The 25,592-nt window shown below is 44.0% G+C and overlaps 1 protein-coding gene across 4 annotated transcripts; it reads right to left on the reverse strand.

Moving 5' to 3' along the window:
* Window positions 1–42: 42 nt before the first annotated feature.
* Window positions 43–24,161, reverse strand: NOL4L (nucleolar protein 4 like). 4 transcript variants are annotated; one of them, XM_063459541.1, is made up of 8 exons: window positions 24,112–24,161; window positions 12,390–12,513; window positions 3,527–3,795; window positions 3,268–3,447; window positions 2,901–3,134; window positions 2,587–2,709; window positions 1,857–2,043; window positions 43–1,107 (listed from the first exon to the last, which is right to left on the reverse strand). In XM_063459541.1, exons 2-8 carry the CDS (start codon window positions 12,478–12,480, stop codon window positions 908–910), a joined length of 1,284 nt encoding a protein of 427 aa, XP_063315611.1. In that variant the 5' UTR covers window positions 12,481–12,513; window positions 24,112–24,161; the 3' UTR covers window positions 43–907. The 4 variants fall into 4 exon arrangements, with proteins under 4 accessions (XP_063315611.1, XP_063315609.1, XP_063315612.1 ...); XM_063459539.1 differs by lacking the exon at window positions 24,112–24,161 and adding an exon at window positions 23,953–23,991; XM_063459542.1 differs by lacking the exon at window positions 24,112–24,161 and adding an exon at window positions 14,093–14,136 and having other exon boundaries at window positions 2,943–3,134.
* Between the last annotated feature and the right edge of the window lie 1,431 nt (window positions 24,162–25,592).

The following is a 25,592-nucleotide window of genomic DNA, read 5'->3' on the forward strand; positions in this document are numbered from 1 at the left end:
AAGAGGTTGGACAGTCTTGAGGAAAGAATGAAGGATGGTAGGACTGGTCTAAGTGAAAGAAGAAGGATGGTGGGATGGGGTTAAGGGCAGAGAGATAGATGATGGGATTTTATATACGGTTATAAAGAAACAAGGTATGAAATTTGTGGGTATGGAAAGAACAATAGCTGTGATGGTTAAGAACACAGAACGAGTTGTGCAGTGTTGAGGGCAAGGAGGTAGGTGATGGGACAGTGTTAGAGACATGAAGGCAGATAAAAGATCACTGTTAAAACTTGATGGGATACTGGTAAGGATGAGAAGGTAGATGGCAGGACGGTTTTAAGGCCGAGTTAGATGATCAGATGCTTTAGAGGGCAGGGAGGTAAATTTTAGGACGTTATTAAAGGTACAAAAAAAGATGAGGCAGGATGGGGTAATGCTGTGGCAGATGGCTTTAGGGCTGAAGTAATTTGGGGGGATGGAATGAGAACAGTAGATTGATACAGAGATGGGATTTAGGGTTCATCAAGTTGGTGAGAAAGTGTAAGTGCAGGGGGGAGATGGAATGTCAGTTCAATGCTACAGTTCATTAAACAGATACAAACAACTATTCTGTACAAAAAAAAAAAAGAAAACATTGTCAGAAAAATAAATTACTAAAAGAAATTCCGTTCTCAATAAATAAGTGGTTCTTGTCAGCTGGGCTGGAGAGATTTCATTCTAGACGTAGGGTGCAAAAGGGAAACCTATTGGTGCAGAGACAGTCCCCATATGTCCCTGTGAAATGCACAGCACGGCTCCTGCGGAGGACATATGGCAGGTTCAGTGCCTGTGACTTTTTGTCTGGAGGGTGAGGAGACGTCTCTTTGACTTGTCCCAGACTTAAAACAAGAATTTGAGGTTGGAGGTCAAGCAGAAGCACCAGTCAATTCTGCTGCAGTATTAAGTTTTCCAGTTCATCAGCAGAGCGCAACAGGAAGGCCGCCGATTCTCGATACCCAGCAATGAGCTGCCGAACGGCGCCGATCTCGGTGGGACTGAGTTGGGCACATGGGATTGCCCTGTTGGTGGCATTGGAGTGAGTGCTACCGGTAGCCAAAGCTTTCATACTGAGGTCAGTTGGACCTATTAATAGAAGGGATACGTTGGTGAGACAAGATAAAGTCCTGTCCTGCAGTATGCAAAACTGATAATCAAGGCATAATTCTGCAGCTTAATATGAATTCTACGTACTGCAGAGCAGCAGATTTCACAAACTTTCACAAGTGTGAACTGTTCAAATTCAGACCAAGAAAGGCGAGATTGGAGAACTTTTCCAGTTTGGTTACATTGGTCTAAAATGTGAAGTTCTCTTGTTAATTCTCCATCACTCTCAGTTTAGAAAACAAACCTAACAGAAACACATACCTCTGCATAGCAGACAGAAAACGGAAGAGGAGGAGATAACTGAAATTCAGAACAGCTAAATTTAGGTAAAAACAGCTGATTTCAATAAAATCAACAATTCTAGAGCTGCAGTCACAGCTCGGATTTTTTTTAAGCCTAAAACTTGCTATTCATATTTTTTAATTTGTTACAATTTAGAGTTCAGTGCATAAATCCCACTGTGTACTGCTAAAATAAATGATCTACGTAATGAAAAAGGCAATGTAGTTTAAATATGCAAAGAAATCAACATGCTATGTAGATACAGAAAGGCAATTCGTTTGTATATATTGGAATAGAAAGGTGATAAAATTGATGTGCTGTAATGGGCACAAAGAAGAGAGTATACAAAAGTAAAAAGAAAAAAAAGAGAGAATTTAATTTATCATATGTGCTATCCATCCGGGTACCCCAGCCCGCTGTGCCAGTGGGTGTAATTAGAAACATACCGTTGCTGTGGTTTCCGGTTGGCACTGGAGTGGGAGGTGGAAGGTTCCCTCCGATGGGCCCGTATCCGCGGTAGGTATAATGGAGACTACCATTCACATACACAGGGTCCTGGTTAAAGGTGCCTGACGGCAGAGAGTATGTGGATTGTGCAAGTCCTGCGGGTTTCTCCATTGAAACGCTGTCTTCCTGTGTAGGATGGGAAGTGAAAACATCTGTGAGTAATACACTCACCGCACAGCATGGCATACAGCAAGCGAAATCGCACGGAAACTGGCTATTATGGGAAAGTGATATTTGTGGACCACCAGTTTTTTTTTTCTTTAAGAACATAAATTATATCTATTGCATGTCATAGATATGCTGCTATCAGCGTGAGCAGCAGTTCCATTTACATTTTCCGATGAATGAAACTGCTGTCAGCTACTTCCTAGACTAATCAGGTTTCAGGGCAAATGCAGGAACTTCAAAGATAAGTATATATTTGTACATTTTTTATCTTCTAATATTTTGTATTTCAGTTTTAATATATTATATATAATAGAGTAATTCCCTAAAATGTGAATTCTCGGGAATTCAAAGTGAATTTAAAGTCAAAAGGTCAAAATATCCAAAAACATGAAAACCATGGCTGAATTGGGGAGTTTTTGCAATTCGGTTAATATGGCCTAACATTTGAAATTCGCTTTGAGCTCCTGCCTCTTAATTCTAGCTGATCACTGTCCAGCGTACCTGAGCATTCTGGTAGATTTCAAGCCTCATTCTCTTGGCAGCTTTCCGTGACTCACTCTCACAGGCGGCTGCCAGTATGTTTTCCGCCATGGCAGAGGTAAGATGAGGTGGGGTTGGCCTGGCCTGCATAATACAGATAAGGAGAGAAATAAGGTTAAATATTTGTCACGCCGAAATATTGTAACCACAAACTACCTGTCCCTGCAAGAGTTCCCTGAATTTATTGTCACATCCTGCAGACCCGTAGACTACGTGCGTGTGTATGATAGACTAGGAAACCAACAGCAGTTATGTCACAAACACCAGTTAACCACCTGCAGGTATTTCACACCGGAATCTCTCGCTTCTGTTCTCACCATCTCCATTCCATTCTTCTTCATGCGTCGGCAGGATTTCAGGTATGTGCGGATGCGTTTGCGTGCGCGCTCTTGGAATTCTGGAAACTGGCGGCTGCAGGACTCGATAATGGCTTGAATCTTCTCCTTGGGTTGTTTGGAAATGGGAACCATGCGGTCAAGGTTTTCATCCACAAACAGACGAACAAACATCTAAAAAGAAAGAAGCATTGTGTGGGAATGCCAGGAATTTCTTGGAAGAAAATTTTATAAACTGTATCAAGTTGGTCAATGTTATGCTCTGCACTAATGACGTTTATTACAGGGAGAAGAAATTTTGACTCACATTAAAAGCTTTGAGACGTTCAGGGTCCAGCCCTTCTGTGTCTGTGATTCGATCGTTATCTTCATGGTCATCATCATCATCGTCATCACCTACAGGAGTCCGTCCAACCGTCAGGTCTTCAGCGCATCCGCTAACATCTGTCTTAACGGAGTCGTAACTTCCAGAGCTATAAGGTGGAGACTAAGAAGGGAGACAGAAAATTAGAATATGACCTCTCGGTTATATCCACTCTCCCCTTTCCCACTTCAAAGTCACCCACCTCTGCCTTGAGGACATATTTTCCACGATTACGTAGGGCTTCAGTGGTACAGCCATCAGTTGGGTATGGTGGAACTCCAACAGATGGGCGCACCTTGTCACTGAGATTGATGGGTTGGTCTTCAGTTGAGGCAGTGAGTTCCACAGTAGAGCCTGTGGAATTCCCATTTATATCAGGAAGTGATGCATCTCGAGCTGTACTAGGTGGGACAGTGGACGGGTTCAATGTGGAGAAGACATTCCCATTACAGCTCTCTGAAGAAGAATCATCTGAAAAGACAAAATGACAATATAAAGCTAGGTGACTGTCTAGATCTCTAGAAATCCTGCCAACAGTACTTGCTCATACCAAGAGAAATATAATGTGCCAAATAGTGCCTCTTGTGAACAAATCACTTGATCTGGCTAAATCTGTGACTGTTAACCTTCTTGGAGAGAGACTGAGATTATGTATGTGATATTTCATGGTAACTCATTCTTCAATTTCAAAATTAGCTCAGTAACGCATTCCTAAACTGTCTTGACCTTTCATAGTATTTTACAGGCCTCATTTGCACTGCTTCTGTAATCATTTTTTTGGGGATGCAACTGCCAGAGGCCTGACGAATAGAATATTCCTGCCAATGGGACACACTGCGATAGCATGGAGACCCCATTTTGGTTTCCAAACCACACTGGAATTCATCAAACCACATCTGAAGGACCGCTGAAGAACGCAGAGCCCAATTGGAAAAGCCAGCGATTTCTCACTCTGAATTAAACCAACTTGGCAGGTTAAGTGCGTGTGTCAATAGCAACTTTGCCATTTTTGGTGACCATTTCTATTATAGCCAAAGCTGATGGTGATCACACGATGACAATTGCTGGGGGTGTGTAGTGTAGGGGGCTCTTGCACAGCCTGTTATGAACGCTGTTCTATCATATGTTTGTTCTGAGAAGTCAGACTCCCAGCATATTAACGTGAAAGGTTTGCCCTAATCTTGATCATATTAAACTCCAGAGATGACAAGGAAGAAGGGGAACTTTTATATTTGGAAAGGGACCAACTTTGCAGATACACATTGGAGTGTCTTCTAGATTAGTGTTATCAACTTTTAGATCCTTAAGGGGGGAACTGAGGAAGGAAGGGGGGGGAGGGAATCCAAAACAATCCACTACCTGTTACCTCGGCACAAAGACACCGCGGTAAGGACAGCAGCTGTAAGAACTGTGACAGACAAGCACGTGCTCTCTACACATACTGAAAGAGACATCTACACTCAATGTCTGTTACAGGATATCAGTGTCTGTGTCTGCTACATACTAATATACAGTGCTGTATAGAGCTGTGCGTTCCAGTGCTGTATATAGCTGTGTGTTCCAGTGCTGTATATAGCTGTGCGTTCCAGTGCTGTATATAGCTGTGTGTTCCAGTGCTGTATATAGCTGTGTGTTCCAGTGCTGTATATAGCTGTGCGTTCCAGTGCTGTATATAGCTGTGTGTTCCAGTGCTGTATATAGCAGTGTATTCCAGTGCTGTATATAGCGGTGTATCCCAGTGCTGTATATGGCTGTGTATTCCAGTACTGTATATAGCAGTGTATTCCAGTGCTGTATATAGCTGTGTGTTCCAGTGCTGTATATAGCGGTGTATCCCAGTGCTGTATATAGATGTGCGTTCCAGTGCTGTATATAGCTGTGTGTTCCAGTGCTGTATATGGCTGTGTGTTCCAGTGCTGTATATAGCGGTGTATCTCAGTGCTGTATATAGCTGTGTGTTCCAGTGCTGTATATAGCGGTGTATCCCAGTGCTGTATATAGCTGTGTGTTCCAGTGCTGTATATAGCAGTGTATCTCAGTGCTGTATATAGCTGTGTATTCCAGTGCTGTATATAGCAGTGTATTCCAGTGCTGTATATAGCGGTGTATCCCAGTGCTGTATATGGCTGTGTATTCCAGTACTGTATATAGCAGTGTATTCCAGTGCTGTATATAGCTGTGTGTTCCAGTGCTGTATATAGATGTGTGTTCCAGTGCTGTATATAGCTGTGTATTCCAGTGCTGTATATAGCAGTGTATTCCAGTGCTGTATATAGCGGTGTATCCCAGTGCTGTATATGGCTGTGTATTCCAGTACTGTATATAGCAGTGTATTCCAGTGCTGTATATAGCTGTGTGTTCCAGTGCTGTATATAGCGGTGTATCCCAGTGCTGTATATAGATGTGCGTTCCAGTGCTGTATATAGCTGTGTGTTCCAGTGCTGTATATAGCTGTGTGTTCCAGTGCTGTATATAGCAGTGTATTCCAGTGCTGTATATAGCTGTGTGTTCCAGTGCTGTATATAGCGGTGTATCCCAGTGCTGTATATAGATGTGTGTTCCAGTGCTGTATATAGCGGTGTGTTCCAGTGCTGTATATAGCGGTGTATCCCAGTGCTGTATATAGCTGTGTGTTCCAGTGCTGTATATAGATGTGTGTTCCAGTGCTGTATATAGCGGTGTATCCCTGTGCTGTATATAGCTGTGTGTACCAGTGCTGTATATAGCGGTGTATCCCAGTGCTGTATATAGCTGTGTGTTCCAGTGCTGTATATAGCTGTGTGTTCCAGTGCTGTATATAGCTGTGTATTCCAGTGCTGTATATAGCAGTGTATCTCAGTGCTGTATATAGCTGTGTGTTCCAGTGCTGTATATAGCGGTGTATCCCAGTGCTGTATATAGCTGTGTGTTCCAGTGCTGTATATAGCAGTGTATCTCAGTGCTGTATATAGCTGTGTGTTCCAGTGCTGTATATAGCTGTGTGTTCCAGTGCTGTATATAGCTGTGTGTTCCAGTGCTGTATATAGCGGTGTATCCCAGTGCTGTATATAGCTGTGTGTTCCAGTGCTGTATATAGCGGTGTATCCCAGTGCTGTATATAGCTGTGTGTTCCAGTGCTGTATATAGCAGTGTATCTCAGTGCTGTATATAGATGTGTGTTCCAGTGCTGTATATAGCGGTGTATCCCAGTGCTGTATATAGACGTGTGTTCCAGTGCTGTATATAGCAGTGTATCTCAGTGCTGTATATAGCTGTGTGTTCCAGTGCTGTATATAGCAGTGTATTCCAGTGCTGTATATAGCAGTGTATTCCAGTGCTGTATATAGCTGTGTGTTCCAGTGCTGTATATAGCGGTGTATCCCAGTGCTGTATATAGATGTGTGTTCCAGTGCTGTATATAGCGGTGTGTTCCAGTGCTGTATATAGCGGTGTATCCCAGTGCTGTATATAGCTGTGTGTTCCAGTGCTGTATATAGCGGTGTATCCCAGTGCTGTATATAGCTGTGTGTTCCAGTGCTGTATATAGATGTGTGTTCCAGTGCTGTATATAGCGGTGTATCCCAGTGCTGTATATAGCTGTGTGTTCCAGTGCTGTATATAGCGGTGTATCCCAGTGATGTATATAGCTGTGTGTTCCAGTGCTGTATATAGCTGTGTGTTCCAGTGCTGTATATAGCTGTGTATTCCAGTGCTGTATATAGCAGTGTATCTCAGTGCTGTATATAGCTGTGTGTTCCAGTGCTGTATATAGCTGTGTGTTCCAGTGCTGTATATAGCGGTGTATCCCAGTGCTGTATATAGCTGTGTGTTCCAGTGCTGCATATAGCAGTGTATCTCAGTGCTGTATATAGCTGTGTGTTCCAGTGCTGTATATAGCTGTGTGTTCCAGTGCTGTATATAGCAGTGTATCCCAGTGCTGTATATAGCGGTGTATCCCAGTGCTGTATATAGCTGTGTGTTCCAGTGCTGTATATAGCGGTGTATCCCAGTGCTGTATATAGCTGTGTGTTCCAGTGCTGTATATAGCAGTGTATCTCAGTGCTGTATATAGCTGTGTGTTCCAGTGCTGTATATAGCGGTGTATCCCAGTGCTGTATATAGCTGTGTGTTCCAGTGCTGTATATAGCGGTGTGTTCCAGTGCTGTATATAGCGGTGTGTTCCAGTGCTGTATATAGCTGTGTATCTCAGTGCTGTATATAGCTGTGTGTTCCAGTGCTGTATATAGATGTGTGTTCCAGTGCTGTATATAGCAGTGTATCTCAGTGCTGTATATAGCAGTGTATTCCAGTGCTGTATATAGCTGTGTGTTCCAGTACTGTATATGGCTGTGTGTTCCAGTGCTGTATATAGCGGTGTATCTCAGTGCTGTATATAGCTGTGTGTTCCAGTGCTGTATATAGATGTGTGTTCCAGTGCTGTAAATGGCTGTGTGTTCCAGTGCTGTATATAGCTGTGTGTGTTCCAGTGCTGTATATAGCTGTGTATCTCAGTGCTGTATATAGCTGTGTGTTCCAGTGCTGTATATAGATGTGTGTTCCAGTGCTGTATATAGCAGTGTATCCCAGTGCTGTATATAGCTGTGTGTTCCAGTGCTGTATATAGCTGTGTGTTCCAGTGCTGTATATAGCTGTGTTCCAGTGCTGTATATAGCTGTGTATGTTCCAGTGCTGTATATAGCAGTGCATCTCAGTGCTGTATATAGCTGTGTGTTCCAGTGCTGTAAATGGCTGTGTGTTCCAGTGCTGTAAATGGCTGTGTGTTCCAGTGCTGTATATAGCTGTGTGTTCCAGTGCTGTATATAGCTGTGTATCTCAGTGCTGTATATAGCAGTGTATCTCAGTGCTGTATATAGCAGTGTATCTCAGTGCTGTATATAGATGTGTGTTCCAGTGCTGTATATAGCTGTGTGTTCCAGTGCTGTATATAGCTGTGTGTGTTCCAGTGCTGTATATAGCAGTGCATCTCAGTGCTGTATATAGCTGTGTGTTCCAGTGCTGTATATAGCTGTGTGTATTCCAGTGCTATAAATGGCTGTGTGTCTCACTGATCTGTGCCTGTGAGAGGCGAGAGGGTCTGTGGATTAAGGTTTTGAAGGGTCTCCCATCCCCCATACAATCTAACTTGATCTTGCATGGATTACGCTGTATTAGCCGTCCTCCAGCTAGCCGTCTTCTGACATTACACAGAGGCTGTAATTACCTGCCTGACCTATAGATATGGACATATTGTATAGATTGAATATATGCATACTTCAAAAATAGCACAGAATTAACTGTGAACTTCTCAAACACAGAACTGTCTCCCTTGTACCCCACCCAAAACCATCTCCACTTTACCCCATCATCTCACCGTTACCCCATCCACAATCATCTCCACTTTACCCCACCCAAAACCATCTCCCCTTTACTCCATCCCCCATCACCATCTTCCATTCACCCCACCCAAAACCACCCCCCTTTTACCCCATTGCCATCTTCCATTCACCCCACCCAAAACCATCTCCCCTTTACTCCATCCCCCATCGCCATCTTCCATTCACCCCACCCAAAACCATCCCCCTTTTACACCATCGCCATCTGCCATTCACTCCACCAAAAAACCACATCCTCTTTACCCCATCGCCATCTCATTCACCCCACCAAAAAACCACATCCTCTTTACCCATCCCCCAAAAACCATCTCCGATTTACCACATCCACAATCATCTCCCCTTTACCCCATCTCCCATTCACCCCACCAAAAAAACACATCCTCTTTACCCATCCCCCAAAAACCATCTCCCATTCACCCCACCCAAAACCATCTCCCATTCACCCCAAACAAAACCATCTCCCCTTACCCCACACAAAACCATCTCCCATTCATCCCACACAAAACCATCTCCCATTCATCCCACCCAAAACCATCTCGCGTTTACCCCACACAAAACCATCTCCCATTCACCCCACACAAAACCATCTCCCATTCACCCCACACAAAACCATCTCCCATTTACCCCACACAAAACCATCTCCCCTTACCCCACACAAAACCATCTCCCATTCATCCCACACAAAACCATCTCCCATTCATCCCACCCAAAACCATCTCGCGTTTACCCCACACAAAACCATCTCCCATTCACCCCACACAAAACCATCTCCCATTCACCCCACACAAAACCATCTCCCATTTACCCCACACAAAACCATCTCCCATTTACCCCACACAAAACCATCTCCCATTTACCCCATCATCCCCCCTTTATCCAATCATCCCCTCTTTAACCAGTCATCTTCCCTTCACCCCACCCATAATCATACCCACTTTACCCCATATCCCATCATCTCCCCTTTACCTCACATCTTACCACCTCCCCTTTACTCCATCCAGAATCATTGCCCCACTACCCTCACTTAAAATACTTTCCCCTTTAACCACCCTGAACCATGTCTCCAATACCACTACTCTGAGTTCTGTCCTCCGTACCTCATCCAGACTCACCTCCCCTTTACTACACCTAGAATCATCTCCCACTGGCAGAATACTGTCCTTTTACCAAATCTAGAGTCATCACTTCATTATCTTCCCCAAATTATCTTCCCTTTAACAGACCCAGAATCATTCCCCCTTTATGATGTCCAGAATGATCTCCTCTTTACCTACCCAGATTCATCTCCCCTGTACCCTGCAATAAATCATCTTTTCTCAACCTGACCTAGAACTATCTCCCATTTACCCAAATCCATAATCATTTCCACATTCAGACTAATGTGTCCTCTGCCCCAGCCAGAACCATCTAACCTTTACCAAGTTTACCCACCCTAAAATCAACTCCCCTTTATCTCATCCAGAATCTTATACTCTTTATCTCAACCTAACATGATCTTCCCTTTACCCACCCAGAATCATCTATTTACCACATCCAGATTCACTAGACCACACTGCACATCCTGTTACCCTACCACTAGACCCCACTGTACGTCCAGATGTCCCATCTCTAGACCCCACTGTACATCCAGATCTCCCATCACTAGACCCCACTGTACATCCAGATCTCCTACCACTAAACCTCACTGTACATCCAGATCTCCCATCACTAGACCCCACTGTACATCCAGATCTCCCATCACTAGACCCCACTGTACAGCCAGATCTCCCATCACTAGACCCCACTGTACATCCAGATTTCCCATCACTAGACCTCACTGTACATCCAGATTTCCTACCAATAAACCTCACTGCACATCCAGATCTCCTACCACTAACCTTCACTGCACATCCAGATCTCCCATCACTAGACCTCACTGTACACCCAGATCTCCCATCACTAGACCTCACTGTACATACAGAGCTCCCATCACTAGACCTCACTGTACATCCAGATCTCCCATCACTAGACCTCACTGTACAGCCAGATCCCCATCACTAGACCTCACTGTACATACAGAGCTCCCATCACTAGACCTCAATGTACATCCAGAGCTCCCATCACTAGACCTCACTGTACATCCAGATCTCCCATCACTAGACCCCACTGTACATCCAGATCTCCTACCACTAAACCTCTCTGTACATCCAGATCTCCCCTCACTAGACCCCACTGTACATCCAGATCTTCCATCACTAGACCTCACTGTACATCCAGATCTCCTACCACTAAACCTCACTGTACATCCAGATGTCCCATCACTAGACCTCACTGCACATCCAGATCGCCCATCACTAGACCTCACTGCACATCCAAATCTCCCATTACTAGACCTCACTATACATCCAGATCTCCTACCAGTAAAGCTCACTGTACATCAAGATCTCCTACCAGTAAACCTCACTGTACATCCAGATTGTCCATCACTAGACCGCACTGTACATCCAGCTCGTCCATCAATAGACCGCACTGTACATCCAGTGCTCCCATCACTAGACCTCACTGTACATCCAGATCTCCCATCAATAGACCGCACTGTACATCCAGAGATCCCATCACTAGACCTCACTGTACATCCAGTGCTCCCATAATTCTCTTGCAATGTGCATTCTGTTTCCCTCTGATATATTGGGTTCCTTTTTCCTGCCTTGCAGAATCATACTGTATAAACATAATGTAATAAAACATATTATATATACATGTTACCATATAAATTGCAATTTCCCTTATTTTCCTCCAACAAACACCAATCATTAATGTACCTTTGTTTACTTTCCCACAATGTACAAAACGCTTTGTGCACAAACAAATACCTAATTCACATAATCTGCGCTCCTAATATGGCGGGAATCCTGCCGTTAATCTGTCTGCTAGGTACTGAATACTGCAACATCACACACGGCAGACACCGAATTCTATATCAGACATAATGCAACTCACCCACCTTCCCATTATCGCCCAGAAACCCCTAGTGCTGACAAGACCTATTGTTCGATTAATATAAATGTATCTCAAATCTACCCGCTCCTAACCAATTTGGGTCACAGAACAAAAAGGCCCCTACCCAAACTCCATAGAAACGATCTTTGACCTAAATTGGAGCATATCTATTTACCTTTTACAACCGAGCTCTTCCAGATGCAACACACCCCTTACCAACCATGACCTCTTCCTCCTACACATTCCTTCGACAGATCCGTAACCCTTTACTTTCCAAACCACTTGTAGTAAACACACTGTAACTTGTAAACGCCGGAGATTCTGTCTGGTTCTAAAAGGGCTGCAACCTAACTGCTCGCAGTTATTATTATTGGCATTTGAATAGCGCCAACTTATACTGCAGCGCTTTACAATATTATTAAGGGGAGAATTCAACAACAAATGAGACAAACTATTGCAATTTTTGACTGGAACGATAAGTTGATTAATATCCTACTAAAACGAGCTTAGTAACTAGTTTATATTTAACAAGCTGGCATCAAACCATGAGGGAGATGAGAAAACGATATTGCTGGAATACAACTATGAACACTCTCAGCCAGGTCTAGGAAAGTATGCACAACAGAAGAGATGTACAAATCATCTTTATTTTCTAACGCTATTGGCACAGGTAAACATGCGAAATTGTAGCAGATACATTTCAGAATCACTTACCGTCATCCGCACCCTGCAAATTGTGTGGGCTCCGCATCTTCTCGTCTTCACTGGGGGTCCCAGATTTATCGGTCCATGTGGATTCATTCATATCCGGCTCGTCTTCACTCACCGAGCTCTCATCCTGGAATAGAGGAAAGTGCTATAAGCAAAACAAAGCAGAGTACTGGAGCAAAAGCTCAAAGAATACCCTGTCCGTAACATGCAGTTAGAAGCCTGGCATAGTGCCCACAAATAAAATGGCTACGCTCAGTGTGACTGCAGCACCCACTCACCCCAGGGGACATGTGCTGGGAATGAGGGGAACAAGGGAAAGAGAGCTCGCAAAGATCTAATATTCAGACTTTGTTCCCCTCTGCAACATGCAATAAAGTTTCAATCCGGAAGTCTGGTGCAGACCAGTGACAGCTCAAAAAATCATCTGGGGTTTATTTAATAAATCAGGAATTGTGGAGAGTTGACAAAAGGTATTATACATATAAAGCCAAAATATCCAAATCGAGAAATAAAAACAATTAAAAATCTGCTATTTTTCCAGCTTGGCTACTTTGGCCTATCATTTACAATTCTCTTGTCGATTATCTGCCAATTCCGCGTTTGGTGTATAGTCATGTTTATCAAGAAATAATGCCCTCCAATCAACCTGAAGAAAACTAGAAACCAGCAATATAAACCACACCATCCTCAGGCGTCACTTTCAATTGCCAAGAGATCTCTCAGCCGGGCACTCTGCACGTTCTGTGTCCTGACAGTTTTAATGCCATCCTCTGTGTTTTTCTCTGCTTTAAACTCCTGAGCTCTCAGTGAAATCCCCCTTCCAATACCCAGCCTTGTCTGCCTGATCCCCTTTACTTACTAATCTCTGTTCTTGTTGCTTAAATAGCTCCCTGACATCCTTTGTCCTTCCTGGACAAATTCTACCTGTGAATCCTTTAAAGGTACCACCTCCCAACCAGACTCGTCAGTGCTAGATATTTCCTTGCTTGTCTGTACCCGAGATCCCTCCGCTAGCCACCTCTTGTCCCTGCTATTTAATATTGTTGTTTTTTTTATCATTACCAAAACTAATATCAAAAATATCCCTACCAGCCCCCAACTCACTTTCGAATGCCCACCAGCTCATGCAACGGCCTCCTTTTACAACTGATTCTCAACCCACTCAGATAACGGACAAAGCTCTTGTACTACTAACAAAAAGACCTCCTCCTCTTTTAAATCACCTACACAATGTCTGCAAATGTCTTACAATCCATTGCCACCTCATCACTTATATGACTGCCCACTCACCCACCAAGCCTCCTGTATCCATCTGCACCCAGACCAAGTTTTCTATTACTAGCCTGTGACCATTACCCACCATGCTGACAGTTGCCGCTCAGAGGTTATTTAAACTTTCACAGCTAGCCTTCTTTCGTGCCTTAACCCCTTAAGGACAAATGACATGTGACATGTCATGATTCCCTTTTATTCCAGAAGTTTGGTCCTTAAGGGGTTAAACTGTCCCTGCTAACCTGCTCCATTCACTATCAGGGTTATTCACTACAGTGAGAAATCAAAGTAATTTCAAATTTAAGGCCAAAGTAGATGAACTGGAAGCATGGCTGACTTAAAGAATTTGTCCAATTGAGCTATTTTGGCATTAAGTTTAAAATTCTCACTTTAGTGAATAACTCTGTATGTCTTTGTCATGGTCCTCAGCTTACCATAAACCCTCCGTGTCAGTCTTCTCCATTCCCTCTAAACGACTCTGCTAGTATTCTTTATCCACCACCAACTGTCACTGCTAGTCTTCATCCATCTCCAACTGTCACTGCTAGTCTTCATCCATCTCCAACTGTCACTGCTAGTCTTCATCCATCTCCAACTGTCACTGCTAGTCTTCATCCATCTCCAACTGTCACTGCTAGTCTTCATCCATCTCCAACTGTCACTGCTAGTCTTCATCCATCTCCAACTGTCACTGTTAGTCTTAATCCATCTCTGACTGTCACTGCTTGTCTTCATCATCTCAAACTATCACTGCTAGTCTTCATCCATCTCCAACTGTCACTGATAGACTTCATCCATCTCCAACTGTCACTGATAGACTTCATCCATCTCCGACTGTCCCTGCTAGTCATCATCCATCTCCGACTCTCACTGCTAGTCTTCATCCATCTTCGGCTGTCACTGCTAGTCTTCATCCATCTCCAACTGTCACTGCTAGTCTTCATCTATCTCTGTCACTGCTAGTCTTCATCATCTCCAACTGGCACTGCTAGTCTTCATCATCTCCAACTGGCACTGCTAGTCTTCATCCATCTTCAACTGGCACTGCTAGTCTTCATCCATCTCCAGCTGTCACTGCTAGCCTTCATCCATCTCCAACTGTCACTGCTAGTCTTCATCCATCTCCAACTGTCACTGCTAGTCTTCATCCATCTCCAACTGTCACTGCTAGTCTTCATCCATCTCCAACTGGCACTGCTAGTCTTCATCATCTCCAACTGGCACTGCTAGTCTTCATCCATCTTCAACTGGCACTGCTAGTCTTCATCCATCTCCAGCTGTCACTGCTAGTCTTCATCCATCTCCAGCTGTCACTGCTAGTCTTCATCCATCTCCAGCTGTCACTGCTAGTCTTCATAATCTCCAACTGGCACTGCTAGTCTTCATCCATCTCCAATTTTCACTGCTTGCCTTCATCCATCTCCAACTGGCACTGCTAGTCTTCATTATCTCCAACTGTCACTGCTAGTCTTCATCCATCTCCAACTGTCACTGCTAGTCTTCATCTATCTCCAACTGTCACTGCTAGCCTTCATCCATCTCCAACTGTCACTGCTAGTCTTCATCATCTCCGACTGTCACTGCTAGTCTTCATCCATCTCCAACTGGCACTGCTCGTCTTCATTATCTCCAACTGTCACTGCTAGTCTTCATTATCTCCAACTGTCACTGCTAGTCTTCATCCATCTCCAACTGTCACTGCTAGTCTTCATCCATCTCCGACTGTCACTGCTAGTCTTCATCCATCTCCAACTGTCACTGCTAGTCTTCATCCATCTCCAACTGTCACTGCTAGTCTTCATCCATCTCCAACTGTCACTGCTAGTCTTCATTATCTCCAACTGTCACTGTTAGTCTTCATCCATCTCCAACTGTCACTGCTAGTCTTCATTATCTCCAACTGTCACTGCTAGTCTTCATCCATCTCCAACTGTCACTGTTAGTCTTCATTATCTCAAACTGTCACTGCTAGTCTTCATCCATCTCCAACTGTCACTGCTAGCCTTCATTCACCTCCAACTGTCACTGCTAGTCTTCATCCATCTCCAACTGTCACTGCTAGTCTTCATTATCTCCAACTGTCACTGCCAGTCTTCATCCATCTCCAACTGTCACTGCTAGCCTTCATCCATCTCCAACTGTCACTGCTAGTCTTCATCCATCTCCAACTGTCACTGCTAGTCTTCATCATCTCAAACTATCACTGCTAGTCTTCATCCATCTCCAACTGTCACTGCTAGTCTTCATCCATCTCCAACTGTCACTGCTAGTCTTCATCCATCTCCAACTGTCACTGCTAGTCTTCATCATCTCAAACTATCACTGCTAGTCTTCATCCATCTCCAACTGTCACTGCTAGTCTTCATCCATCTCCAACTGTCACTGCTAGTCTTCATCCATCTCCAACTGTCACTGCTAGTCTTCATCCATCTCCAACTGTCACTGCTAGTCTTCATCCATCTCCAACTGTCACTGCTAGTCTTCATCATCTCAAACTATCACTGCTAGTCTTCATCCATCTCCAACTGTCACTGCTAGTCTTCATCCATCTCCAACTGTCACTGCTAGTCTTCATCCATCTCCAACTGTCACTGCTAGTCTTCATCCATCTCCAACTGTCACTGCTAGCCTTCATCCATCTCCAACTGTCACTGCTAGTCTTCATCCATCTCCAACTGTCACTGCTAGTCTTCATCCATCTCCAACTGTCACTGCTAGTCTTCATCCATCTCCAACTGTCACTGCTAGTCTTAATCCATCTCCAACTGTCACTGCTAGTCTTCATCCATCTCCAACTGTCACTGCTAGTCTTCATCCATCTCCAACTGTCACTGCTAGTCTTCATTCACCTCCAACCTTCAATATGTTCTTTCCATCTACCTCCAACTATAACTAGTAGCCTCCTCCACTCACCTACAGTCGTCTCTGTTAGTCTCCTCTACTAAAGACTAAAACAATGTCTTTTACTTCTCTCTCCCTGAACAAAAAGTTGTAGTTTTTATTTTATTTTTATTAAATTCAACTTTTATGACATTTTGGTTGCTATCTCACAAGACACTTGCAGGACTATTCACTAAAGTGAGAATTCAAATTGAATTTCACATTTCAGCTTAAAACAGCTGCACTTGAAAAATTCACCAAGTCAGCTACGCGTCCAATTCGGCTACTTTGGCCCAACATGTGAAATTCAGTTTGAGTTTTGACTTTAGTGAGCAACACTGTTAGTAATGATTATCAAATTACCGTAAACTCAAAATACATTTATAACAAACTAACCTCTATCAATGAAAGTCTGTGATTGGATCACGCTACGTAAAGGGAATCTGTCATCACTTACCTCTATTCTCCCACCGCGATCTCATTACAGAGCACCTACTCTGGTCTGCCTGGTCTCTTCATTTATTTGCACTCCTTGGGGGAACTTCCCCAAGCAGGGCAAACCTGCTCTGTGACACCGACACACTGGCCTCGTTGCCACCATGGTGATTTCTTAACGGAGTAACATCAATATTCCGTTCATATATTCCCCACCAGTGCCGTCAGCGTCAGCAAGGGAGAAACCATAGCAACCACAGCACTGCGCTGCGGTTGCTATGCAGAAGGACTGCTTGTGGGAAGGCTCTTCCGTTCTCCTTTATTAATGAATTCCTCGACAAAATTCACTGACAAGTGATAAAAAAAACTATTTACCTTAAAATTTTATGAGAATTTTTCTGTCTTTAGTGGATTTCACACATCTCACAAGTTGTGCCAAGCTACAATCCCATAATCCTTTGAGCTCAGTTTTTTATATATGTTTCCATATTTTTGGTTAACAGAAACAAGTTCCCTAACTTCTAAGTGTGCACCCATCACAGCGATACACTTTCAAAAGTCAACAACGGTATCTATACATGGAGAGATCTGAACTGCAGCAGATGCATAGCTCAAACGCGTTTGGTTTATCACTCTGTGCCATCATTATACAAAGGCAAACACGGAATGTGCTGATGTGTGTACAAGTCAACGGTGGCAGTTCTATATTGCAAGCGCCAACAGCCTCCGGCGAACGGATAAAGCATTTAGATCATACATTTTTAACAAGCTGCATATCTGCAAGCAATACGTCCATCACAGGATAGCTCAAATGGAATTCTTTGTCTACAGCAGACCAATTGCCTGTATATGGGTCCAGGACCCATCAGAGCTACTCACTAACCTGGAAATTGAGAGGAATTGTCAAAGGAATTGCATGTTTCAGACAAAATAACCACGATGGAAACATAACTGTTTTGGAGAAATGTCTTCCTGGTTCGCTGTTTAGGTGTAAAAATGCCAGAGGCTGGTGTGTGGAGTTAAGGGTTAGGTTGTTTTTTGATTAAGTCTTAGGGTTAGATTTTAAAAGAACACTCCAAGCACCATAACCAAACGTGCACTGGAACTCTCCCAGGGTAAGAAGGCTTCTCCTGCAGGATGTCTCCGCTAGCTAAGCACATCGGATACAGGATGGTGCTCATTGTTCGCACCATCATGCTTAGCTTATTAGAGTCCTTACAGAAGCATCAGGAAGCAGGGATGAGGCCACAGTTGCCCGAGGTATGTTTTTAAACGGTTTGCCTGCTTACACTGGGCGGACAGTAGGGCACCATAACCACTGGATTGAGCTTTAGTGGTTATGTTTTTTTTTTAGTGTTTATTTGAACTGAAGGGTCAGAGCTAAGAGCTGGAAGTTTAGAACTAGAATTCATATGGTTAAGGTTTTACATTTATAATTGAAATTTATTTGCAATATGCTAGCAAAACTGAGAGATTGTTTTCCAATTTACAGTTTTTGGTAAAAACAATCTGTAAAATTTAAGTCAAAAATCGTGGAAAAATTCTCAGACATAGCCTGGTTATTTTCAGGAGAATTTAGTCATTTTGTACAGTTCACTTTGACATCCTTTTTTGGGGAGACGTTGATGAATTCTGATTTGGGAAGGGTCTGACAGTTTAGCTCTGCAGAATGAGAAATTCACGTGTTGCAGTGTTAAATCAATTAACTAATTACTCCCAGAATTCACACAGGACTTCAGGCTAGGGTTAATCCGTTCTTTGTAAGTGCATTACATAACTCGTATAAATAATATATGTAAAAACAATAAAGTAAAAAATAACAAGAAAGGATATCTTATTTGCAGTTCCTACGATTGCTTCCAATCACTGATTGAGGCACCTTTCACTCTCTATATTAATGCTTAAAGGGACAGTTCAGGCACCATAACAACTTCATCTTAATGTGTTGTGATGGTGCCATGAAGCCCCCGTGTGCACTGTTACCTCAAGGAGTTAAACTGTTCTCGGACGGTTTAACCCCAAAGTTGCCTTCACCGCAGATCTCAACTCCCTTGAAAGGTAAGTTTCTTTCCAAGCCAGTTTTATGAATGGGGAGTCACTGCTTGGCTGGGAGCGTCAGCTGACCGCTCTCGGCTAATCAGCGGCAACGCTGCCCGGCGGCACTCCGCACTTCCTAAATCTGACATAGAAGCCAGATGCCGTCTGGGGAGGGGGAGTTTGAGATTGACGCTGGATGCAACTTTGGGGTTAAACCGTTCAAGAACGGTTTAACCCCTTGAGGTCAGAGTGTGACCAGGGGCCTCATGGCACCATAGCAGCTTCATGTATATGACGTTGTAATGGTGCCTGGAGTGTTCCTTTAACTTACCTCATTAATCTCTACATAGCTAAATCGTCAGCCTTCTGCTGTATAAAACTAGCAACGGAACTAAAGCTCCCAGAAATCTAAGTCACCATGGACGACTGTATTATGAAACGAAAAGTAGGGAGAGGCAGAAAGGGCAAATCCATAGAGCAAAACTATATACTTTTTGTTTACAAATTTTAACCCCAAGCTGGCAAAAATGACAGATTTCTAGAATTCTGCAGCAAGATATCAGGTTTTCAGACATTCAAGCAGTTTGGCTATTTTGGAGTAAAAATTGAAATGTACAATCAGCACCGTATTAACCCTGAAAGTGGAGCACGGGTTGACTCCTTGGAAAAGCAAACAGACTGGGCTGAAAACACTGTAATCCTGGAGTATCGTACGGTTCATCTGGCAAAATGTGCGGAGTACAGGAGACAAAAGTACAACTAACATCATAAAATCCTAGAAATGGATAACAAAAAGCACTATAATATGTCTAGGGCGACTGATAGGATTGTATGACCTCGTCCTGTTTCAGAGAGCGTTACTAGTTATAAATACACGTATTTAATAACGATATCAGTGATAATGCTTATACACGGTTATTCACTAAGGTGAGAATTCAAAGTGAATTTCAAATTTAAGACCAGAGTAGTCGAGCTGAAAGCAGAGCTGACTTAGAGAATTCTTCCATTTTGACCATAAATTTGAATTCTCACTTTAGTGAATAACCTTGATATTGTCTGTAACACATCCAGTAATACTCCCATAGAAAACAATGAGAGAGACTGCATGGTCAGTAATCCTCCCATAGAAAGCAATGAGAGAGACTGCATGGTCAGTAATGCTCCCATAGAAAGCAATGAGAGAGACTGCATGGTCAGTAATACTCCCATAGAAAGCAATGAGAGAGCCTACATGGCCAGTAATACTCCTATAGAAAACAACGAGAGAGACTGCATGGTCAGTAATACTCCTATAGAAAGCAATGAGAGAGACTGCATGGTCAGTAATACTCCCATAGAAAGCAATGAGAGAGCCTACATGGCCAGTAATACTCCTATAGAAAACAACGAGAGAGACTGCATGGTCAGTAATACTCCTATAGAAAGCAATGAGAGAGACTGCATGGTGAGTAATACTCCCATAGAAAACAATGAGAGAGACTGCATGGCCAGTAATACTCCCATAGAAAGCAATGAGAGAGACTGCATAGTCAGTAATACTCCCATAGAAAGCAATGGTAGAGACTGCATGGTCAGTAATACTCCCATAGAAAGCAATGGTAGAGCCTACATGGTTAGTAATACTCCCATAGAAAGCAATGGTAGAGACTTCATGGTCAATAATACTCCCATAGAAAGCAATGGTGGCGACTGCATGGTCAGTAATACTCCCATACAAAGCAATGAGAGAGCCTAAATGGCCAGTAATACTCCCTAAGAAAACAATGAGAGAGACTGCATGGTCAGTAATACTCCCATAGAAAGCAATGAGGGAGACGGCATGGCCAGTAATACTCCTACAGAAAGAAATGATAGAGACTGCATGGTCAGTAATACTCCCATAGAAAGCAATGAGGGAAACTGCATAGTCAGTAATAATCCCATAGAAAGCAATGAGAGAGACTGCATGGTCAGTAATACTCCCATAGAAAACAATAAGAGAGACTTCATGGTCAGTAATACTCCCATAGAATGCAATGGTATAGACTGCATGGCCAGTAATACTCCAATAGAAAGCAATATGAGAGACTGCATGGCCAGTAATACTCCCATAAAAATCAATAAGAGAGACTGCATGGTCAGTAATACTCCCATAGAAAGCAATCAGAGAGACTGCATGGTCAGTAGAACTCCCATAAAAATCAATGAGAGAGACTGCATGGTCAGTAATACTCCTATAGAAAGCTATGGTAGAGCCTACATGGTTAGTAATACTCCCATAGAAAACAATGGTAGAGCCTACATGGTCAGTAATACTCCCAAAGAAAACAATGAGAGAGACTGCATGGCCAGTAATACTCCAATAGAAAGCAATATGAGAGACTGCATGGCCAGTAATACTCCCATAGAAAGCAATGAGAGAGACTGTATGGTCAGTAATACTCCTATAGAAAGCAATGGTAGAGACTACATGGTCAGTAATACTCTCATAGAAAGCAATGAGAGAGACTGCATGGCCAGTAATACTCCTACAGAAAGCAATGATAGCGACTGCATGGTCAGTAATACTCCCATAGAAAGCAATGATAGAGACTGCATGGTCAGTAATACTCCACTTGGAAAGCAATGATGGAAACTGCATGGTCAGTAAAACTCCCATAAAAAGCAATGAGGGAAACTGCTTGGCCAGTAATACTCCCATAGAAAGCAATGGTAGAGCCTACATGGTCAGTAATACTCCCAAAGAAAACAATGAGAGAGACTGCATGGCCAGTAATACTCCAATAGAAAGCAATATGAGAGACTGCATGGCCAGTAATACTCCCATAGAAAGCAATGAGAGAGACTGTATGGTCAGTAATACTCCTATAGAAAGCAATGGTAGAGACTACATGGTCAGTAATACTCTCATAGAAAGCAATGAGAGAGACTGCATGGCCAGTAATACTCCTACAGAAAGCAATGATAGCGACTGCATGGTCAGTAATACTCCCATAGAAAGCAATGATAGAGACTGCATGGTCAGTAATACTCCCATAGAAAGCAATGATGGAAACTGCATGGTCAGTAAAACTCCCATAAAAAGCAATGAGGGAAACTGCTTGGCCAGTAATACTCCCATAGAAAGCAATGAGAGAGACTGCATGGCCAGTAATACTCCCATAGAAAGCAATGAGAGAGACTGCATGGCCAGTAACACTCCCATAGAAAGCAATGAGAGAGACTGCATGGCCAGTGATACTTCCATAGAAAGCAATGAGAGAGACTGCATGGCCAGTAACACTCCCATAGAAAGCAATGAGAGAGACTGCATGGCCAGTGTGATACTTCCATAGAAAGCAATGAGAGAGACTGCATGGCCAGTAATACTCCCAAAGAAACCAATGAGAGAAGGCCAGTAATACTAACCACTAATGTTAAAACAAGTCTAACTAAGCAGCATATTTATATAGTTTTAAAGGAACACTATAGTCACCTAAATTACTTTAGCTAAATAAAGCAGTTTTAGTGTATAAATCATTCCCCTGCAATTTCCCTGCTCAATTCACTGTCATTTAGGAGTTAAATCACTTTGTTGCTGTTTATGCAGCCCTAGCCACACCTCCCCTGGCTATGATTGACAGAGCCTGCATGGAAAAAAAATGGTTTCACTTTCAACCAGATGTAATTTACCTTAAATAATTGTATCTCAATCTCTAAATTGAACTTTAATCACATACAGGAGGCTCTTGCAGGGTCTAGCAAGCTATTAACATAGCAGGGGATAAGAACTTCTCCCTTTTACTTCATTATATCCCATTTCCCATAGAGTGTAAGCTCTATGAGCAAGGCAATTGCCTACCCTCCTTATTTGCCAATGTATATCTTTCCCATGTACTTCCACAGTGGTGTCATGTATATTGGCGCTCTATAAACAAAGTAATTCTACTGATAAATGTGAATCACAGTTTCAGGATCTGGTAGCAGTTTAAAGAGTGAAGATTTATTACTAAAAAGTTCAAATTAAATGGGTCACCTTCCAGATCAAGCAGGGTTGCCAGGTCCACCATGATTGTGGACATATACTGATGGGCAGGGCATGTAAAGTGCCTATATAGACTGTATAAGCGGTAAGGGGGAAAATAAATATAATTCTTTCACTGCAATCCCATCTCAATTCATTGATTTTCCCTTTTTAGGAAATCTGTGGAGGGATCTGGTACCTCCTAACCCTAACCCAGGAGGGGTTAGAATAAACATGGAGGTACAGGATCGTCAGATTAATACCAAATCGAGTAATTAGATTCTGCTATTCATTCTAATAAATTAAATTAGCATTTTTGCCTGTCTGTCTGATACATAGCAGATCAGTAACAATAGCTGGTTGTCGTTGACTGATATCAGGAGCTGCTGAGTGGTAGGTGTGAGCCAGAGCCATAACGAGGTGTTTGGGTTTAAATGAGGGGGAGAGGGAGTCCTTGTTCCCCTACAAATTAATATACAACCAACACTAAATCTGTAGCAGGTAAAGATAGCACCCATAAATATCTCCACGCCACGTGCAGTCAGGCCCATCTGCATCCAAACCCTAGATGCCATGCCCCACTAATAGGGTTACCATATACACATTGAGGGGCAGCACATGAAAAGGGCTGCCCTGCAGTATGTAATATTCAGTAGAAGGTGGATAAGATTAGGCAATGAAGAATCCTGCAGAGTTAGCATTATACATATTACAGTACAACCCTTTTCATGCGTTTTAATACAAATGACAGAGTTGTATGTGTCCCTGAATACATGGTGGTGGTTATGGTAACCCTAGCACTGGTGGCAGTCAGCCAGCCCTGCTATTCAGTAGCCAAAACTAGATTCTAGTATAGGGGCAGTGGCAAATAACCCTATATGGAGCCTGCATTAACCCTAAATGTTATTACAGGACAAGGGGTGGGGGGTGACATGAACTAGGTAACCCACTGTTACGTACCCCACAACCATGTGACTCGAAACAAGACCCTCATTGCAGGTACTCAACATCACATACCTCCTCACATCCATGTTCCAAACCCAAATATCCCCATTGTATAATCCCACAAAAGCAGATACCATCAGATAATACAGTGGGAGATATCCCACAGACAGTAACCCCAGAACCAGATACCCCTCAGTCACATGACAAGTTCCCAAAGAGCCAGATACCCCCCTGTCAGGTCTCCCCAAGTCTAGTTGCCCCCAGTCAGGTCTAGTTGCCCCCTGTCAGGTCTCCCCAGGTCTAGTTGCCCCCTGTCAGGTCTCCCCAAGTCTAGTTGCCCCCAGTCAGGTCTAGTTCCCCCCTGTCAGGTCTCCCCAGGTCTAGTTGCCCCCTGTCAGGTCTCCCCAAGTCTAGTTGCCCCCAGTCAGGTCTCCCCAGGTCTAGTTGCCCCCTGTCAGGTCTCCCCAAGTCTAGTTGCCCCCTGTCAGGTCTCCCCAAGTCTAGTTGCCCACTGTCAGGTCTCCCCAAGTCTAGTTGCCCCCTGTCAGGTCTCCCCAAGTCTAGTTGCCCACTGTCAGGTCTCCCCAAGTCTAGTTGCCCACTGTCAGGTCTCCCCAGGTCTAGTTGCCCCCTGTCAGGTCTCCCCAGGTCTAGTTGCCCTCTGTCAGGTCTAGTTGCCCCCTGTCAGGTCTCCCCAGGTCTAGTTGCCCCCTGTCAGGTCTCCCCAAGTCTAGTTGCCCCCTGTCAGGTCTCCCCAAGTCTAGTTGCCCACTGTCAGGTCTCCCCAAGTCTAGTTGCCCCCTGTCAGGTCTCCCCAAGTCTAGTTGCCCCCTGTCAGGTCTCCCCAAGTCTAGTTGCCCCCTGTCAGGTCTCCCCATGTCTAGTTGCCCACTGTCAGGTCTCCCCAAGTCTAGTTGCCCACTGTCAGGTCTCCCCAAGTCTAGTTGCCCACTGTCAGGTCTCCCCAAGTCTAGTTGCCCACTGTCAGGTCTCCCCAAGTCTAGTTGCCCACTGTCAGGTCTCCCCAAGTCTAGTTGCCCACTGTCAGGTCTCCCCAAGTCTAGTTGCCCACTGTCAGGTCTCCCCAAGTCTAGTTGCCCCCTGTCAGGTCTCCCTAAGTCTAGTTGCTCCCTGTCAGGTCTCCCCAGGTCTAGTTGCCCCCTGTCAGGTCTCCCCAGGTCTAGTTGCCCCCTGTCAGGTCTCCCCAAGTCTAGTTGCCCCCTGTCAGGTCTCCCCAAGACCAAGTCTAGTTGCCCCAGTCAGGTCTAGTTGCCCCCAGTCAGGTCTAGTTGCCCCGTGTCAGGTCTAGTTGCTCCCTGTCAGGTCTAGTTGCCCCAGTCAGGTCTAGTTGCCCCCTGTCAGGTCTAGTTGCCCCCTGTCAGGTCTAGTTGCCCCCTGTCAGGTGCAGCAGGACCATGACAAAGGATGAATGGATGTCCGCACTGTGCTGGGCATGGTGCTGGGTATTGGGCATGGTGCTGTGTGCTGGGTATTGGGCATGGTGCTGTGTGCTGGGTATTGGGCATGGTGCTGTGTGCTGGGTATTGGGCATGGTGCTGGGCACGGTGCTGTGTGCTGGGTATTGTCAGGCTGTCAGCACGGTGTATCCCGGGGTAACATGTCCTGCCTCCCCCGCAGGTTCCCCGGTATCACTG

This window comes from Pelobates fuscus, chromosome 6, assembly GCF_036172605.1.
Source record: "Pelobates fuscus isolate aPelFus1 chromosome 6, aPelFus1.pri, whole genome shotgun sequence".
NCBI classification, from domain to species: domain Eukaryota; kingdom Metazoa; phylum Chordata; class Amphibia; order Anura; family Pelobatidae; genus Pelobates; species Pelobates fuscus.

Coding starts and splice junctions, on each gene's coding strand:
- NOL4L (XM_063459538.1), bottom strand. Junction 2,710..2,900: donor CCGGTGTGAAATACCTGCAG/GTGGTTAACTGG, acceptor TGTATTATGCAG/GCCAGGCCAACCCCACCTCA. Junction 2,044..2,586: donor AAATCTACCAGAATGCTCAG/GTACGCTGGACA, acceptor CATCCTACACAG/GAAGACAGCGTTTCAATGGA.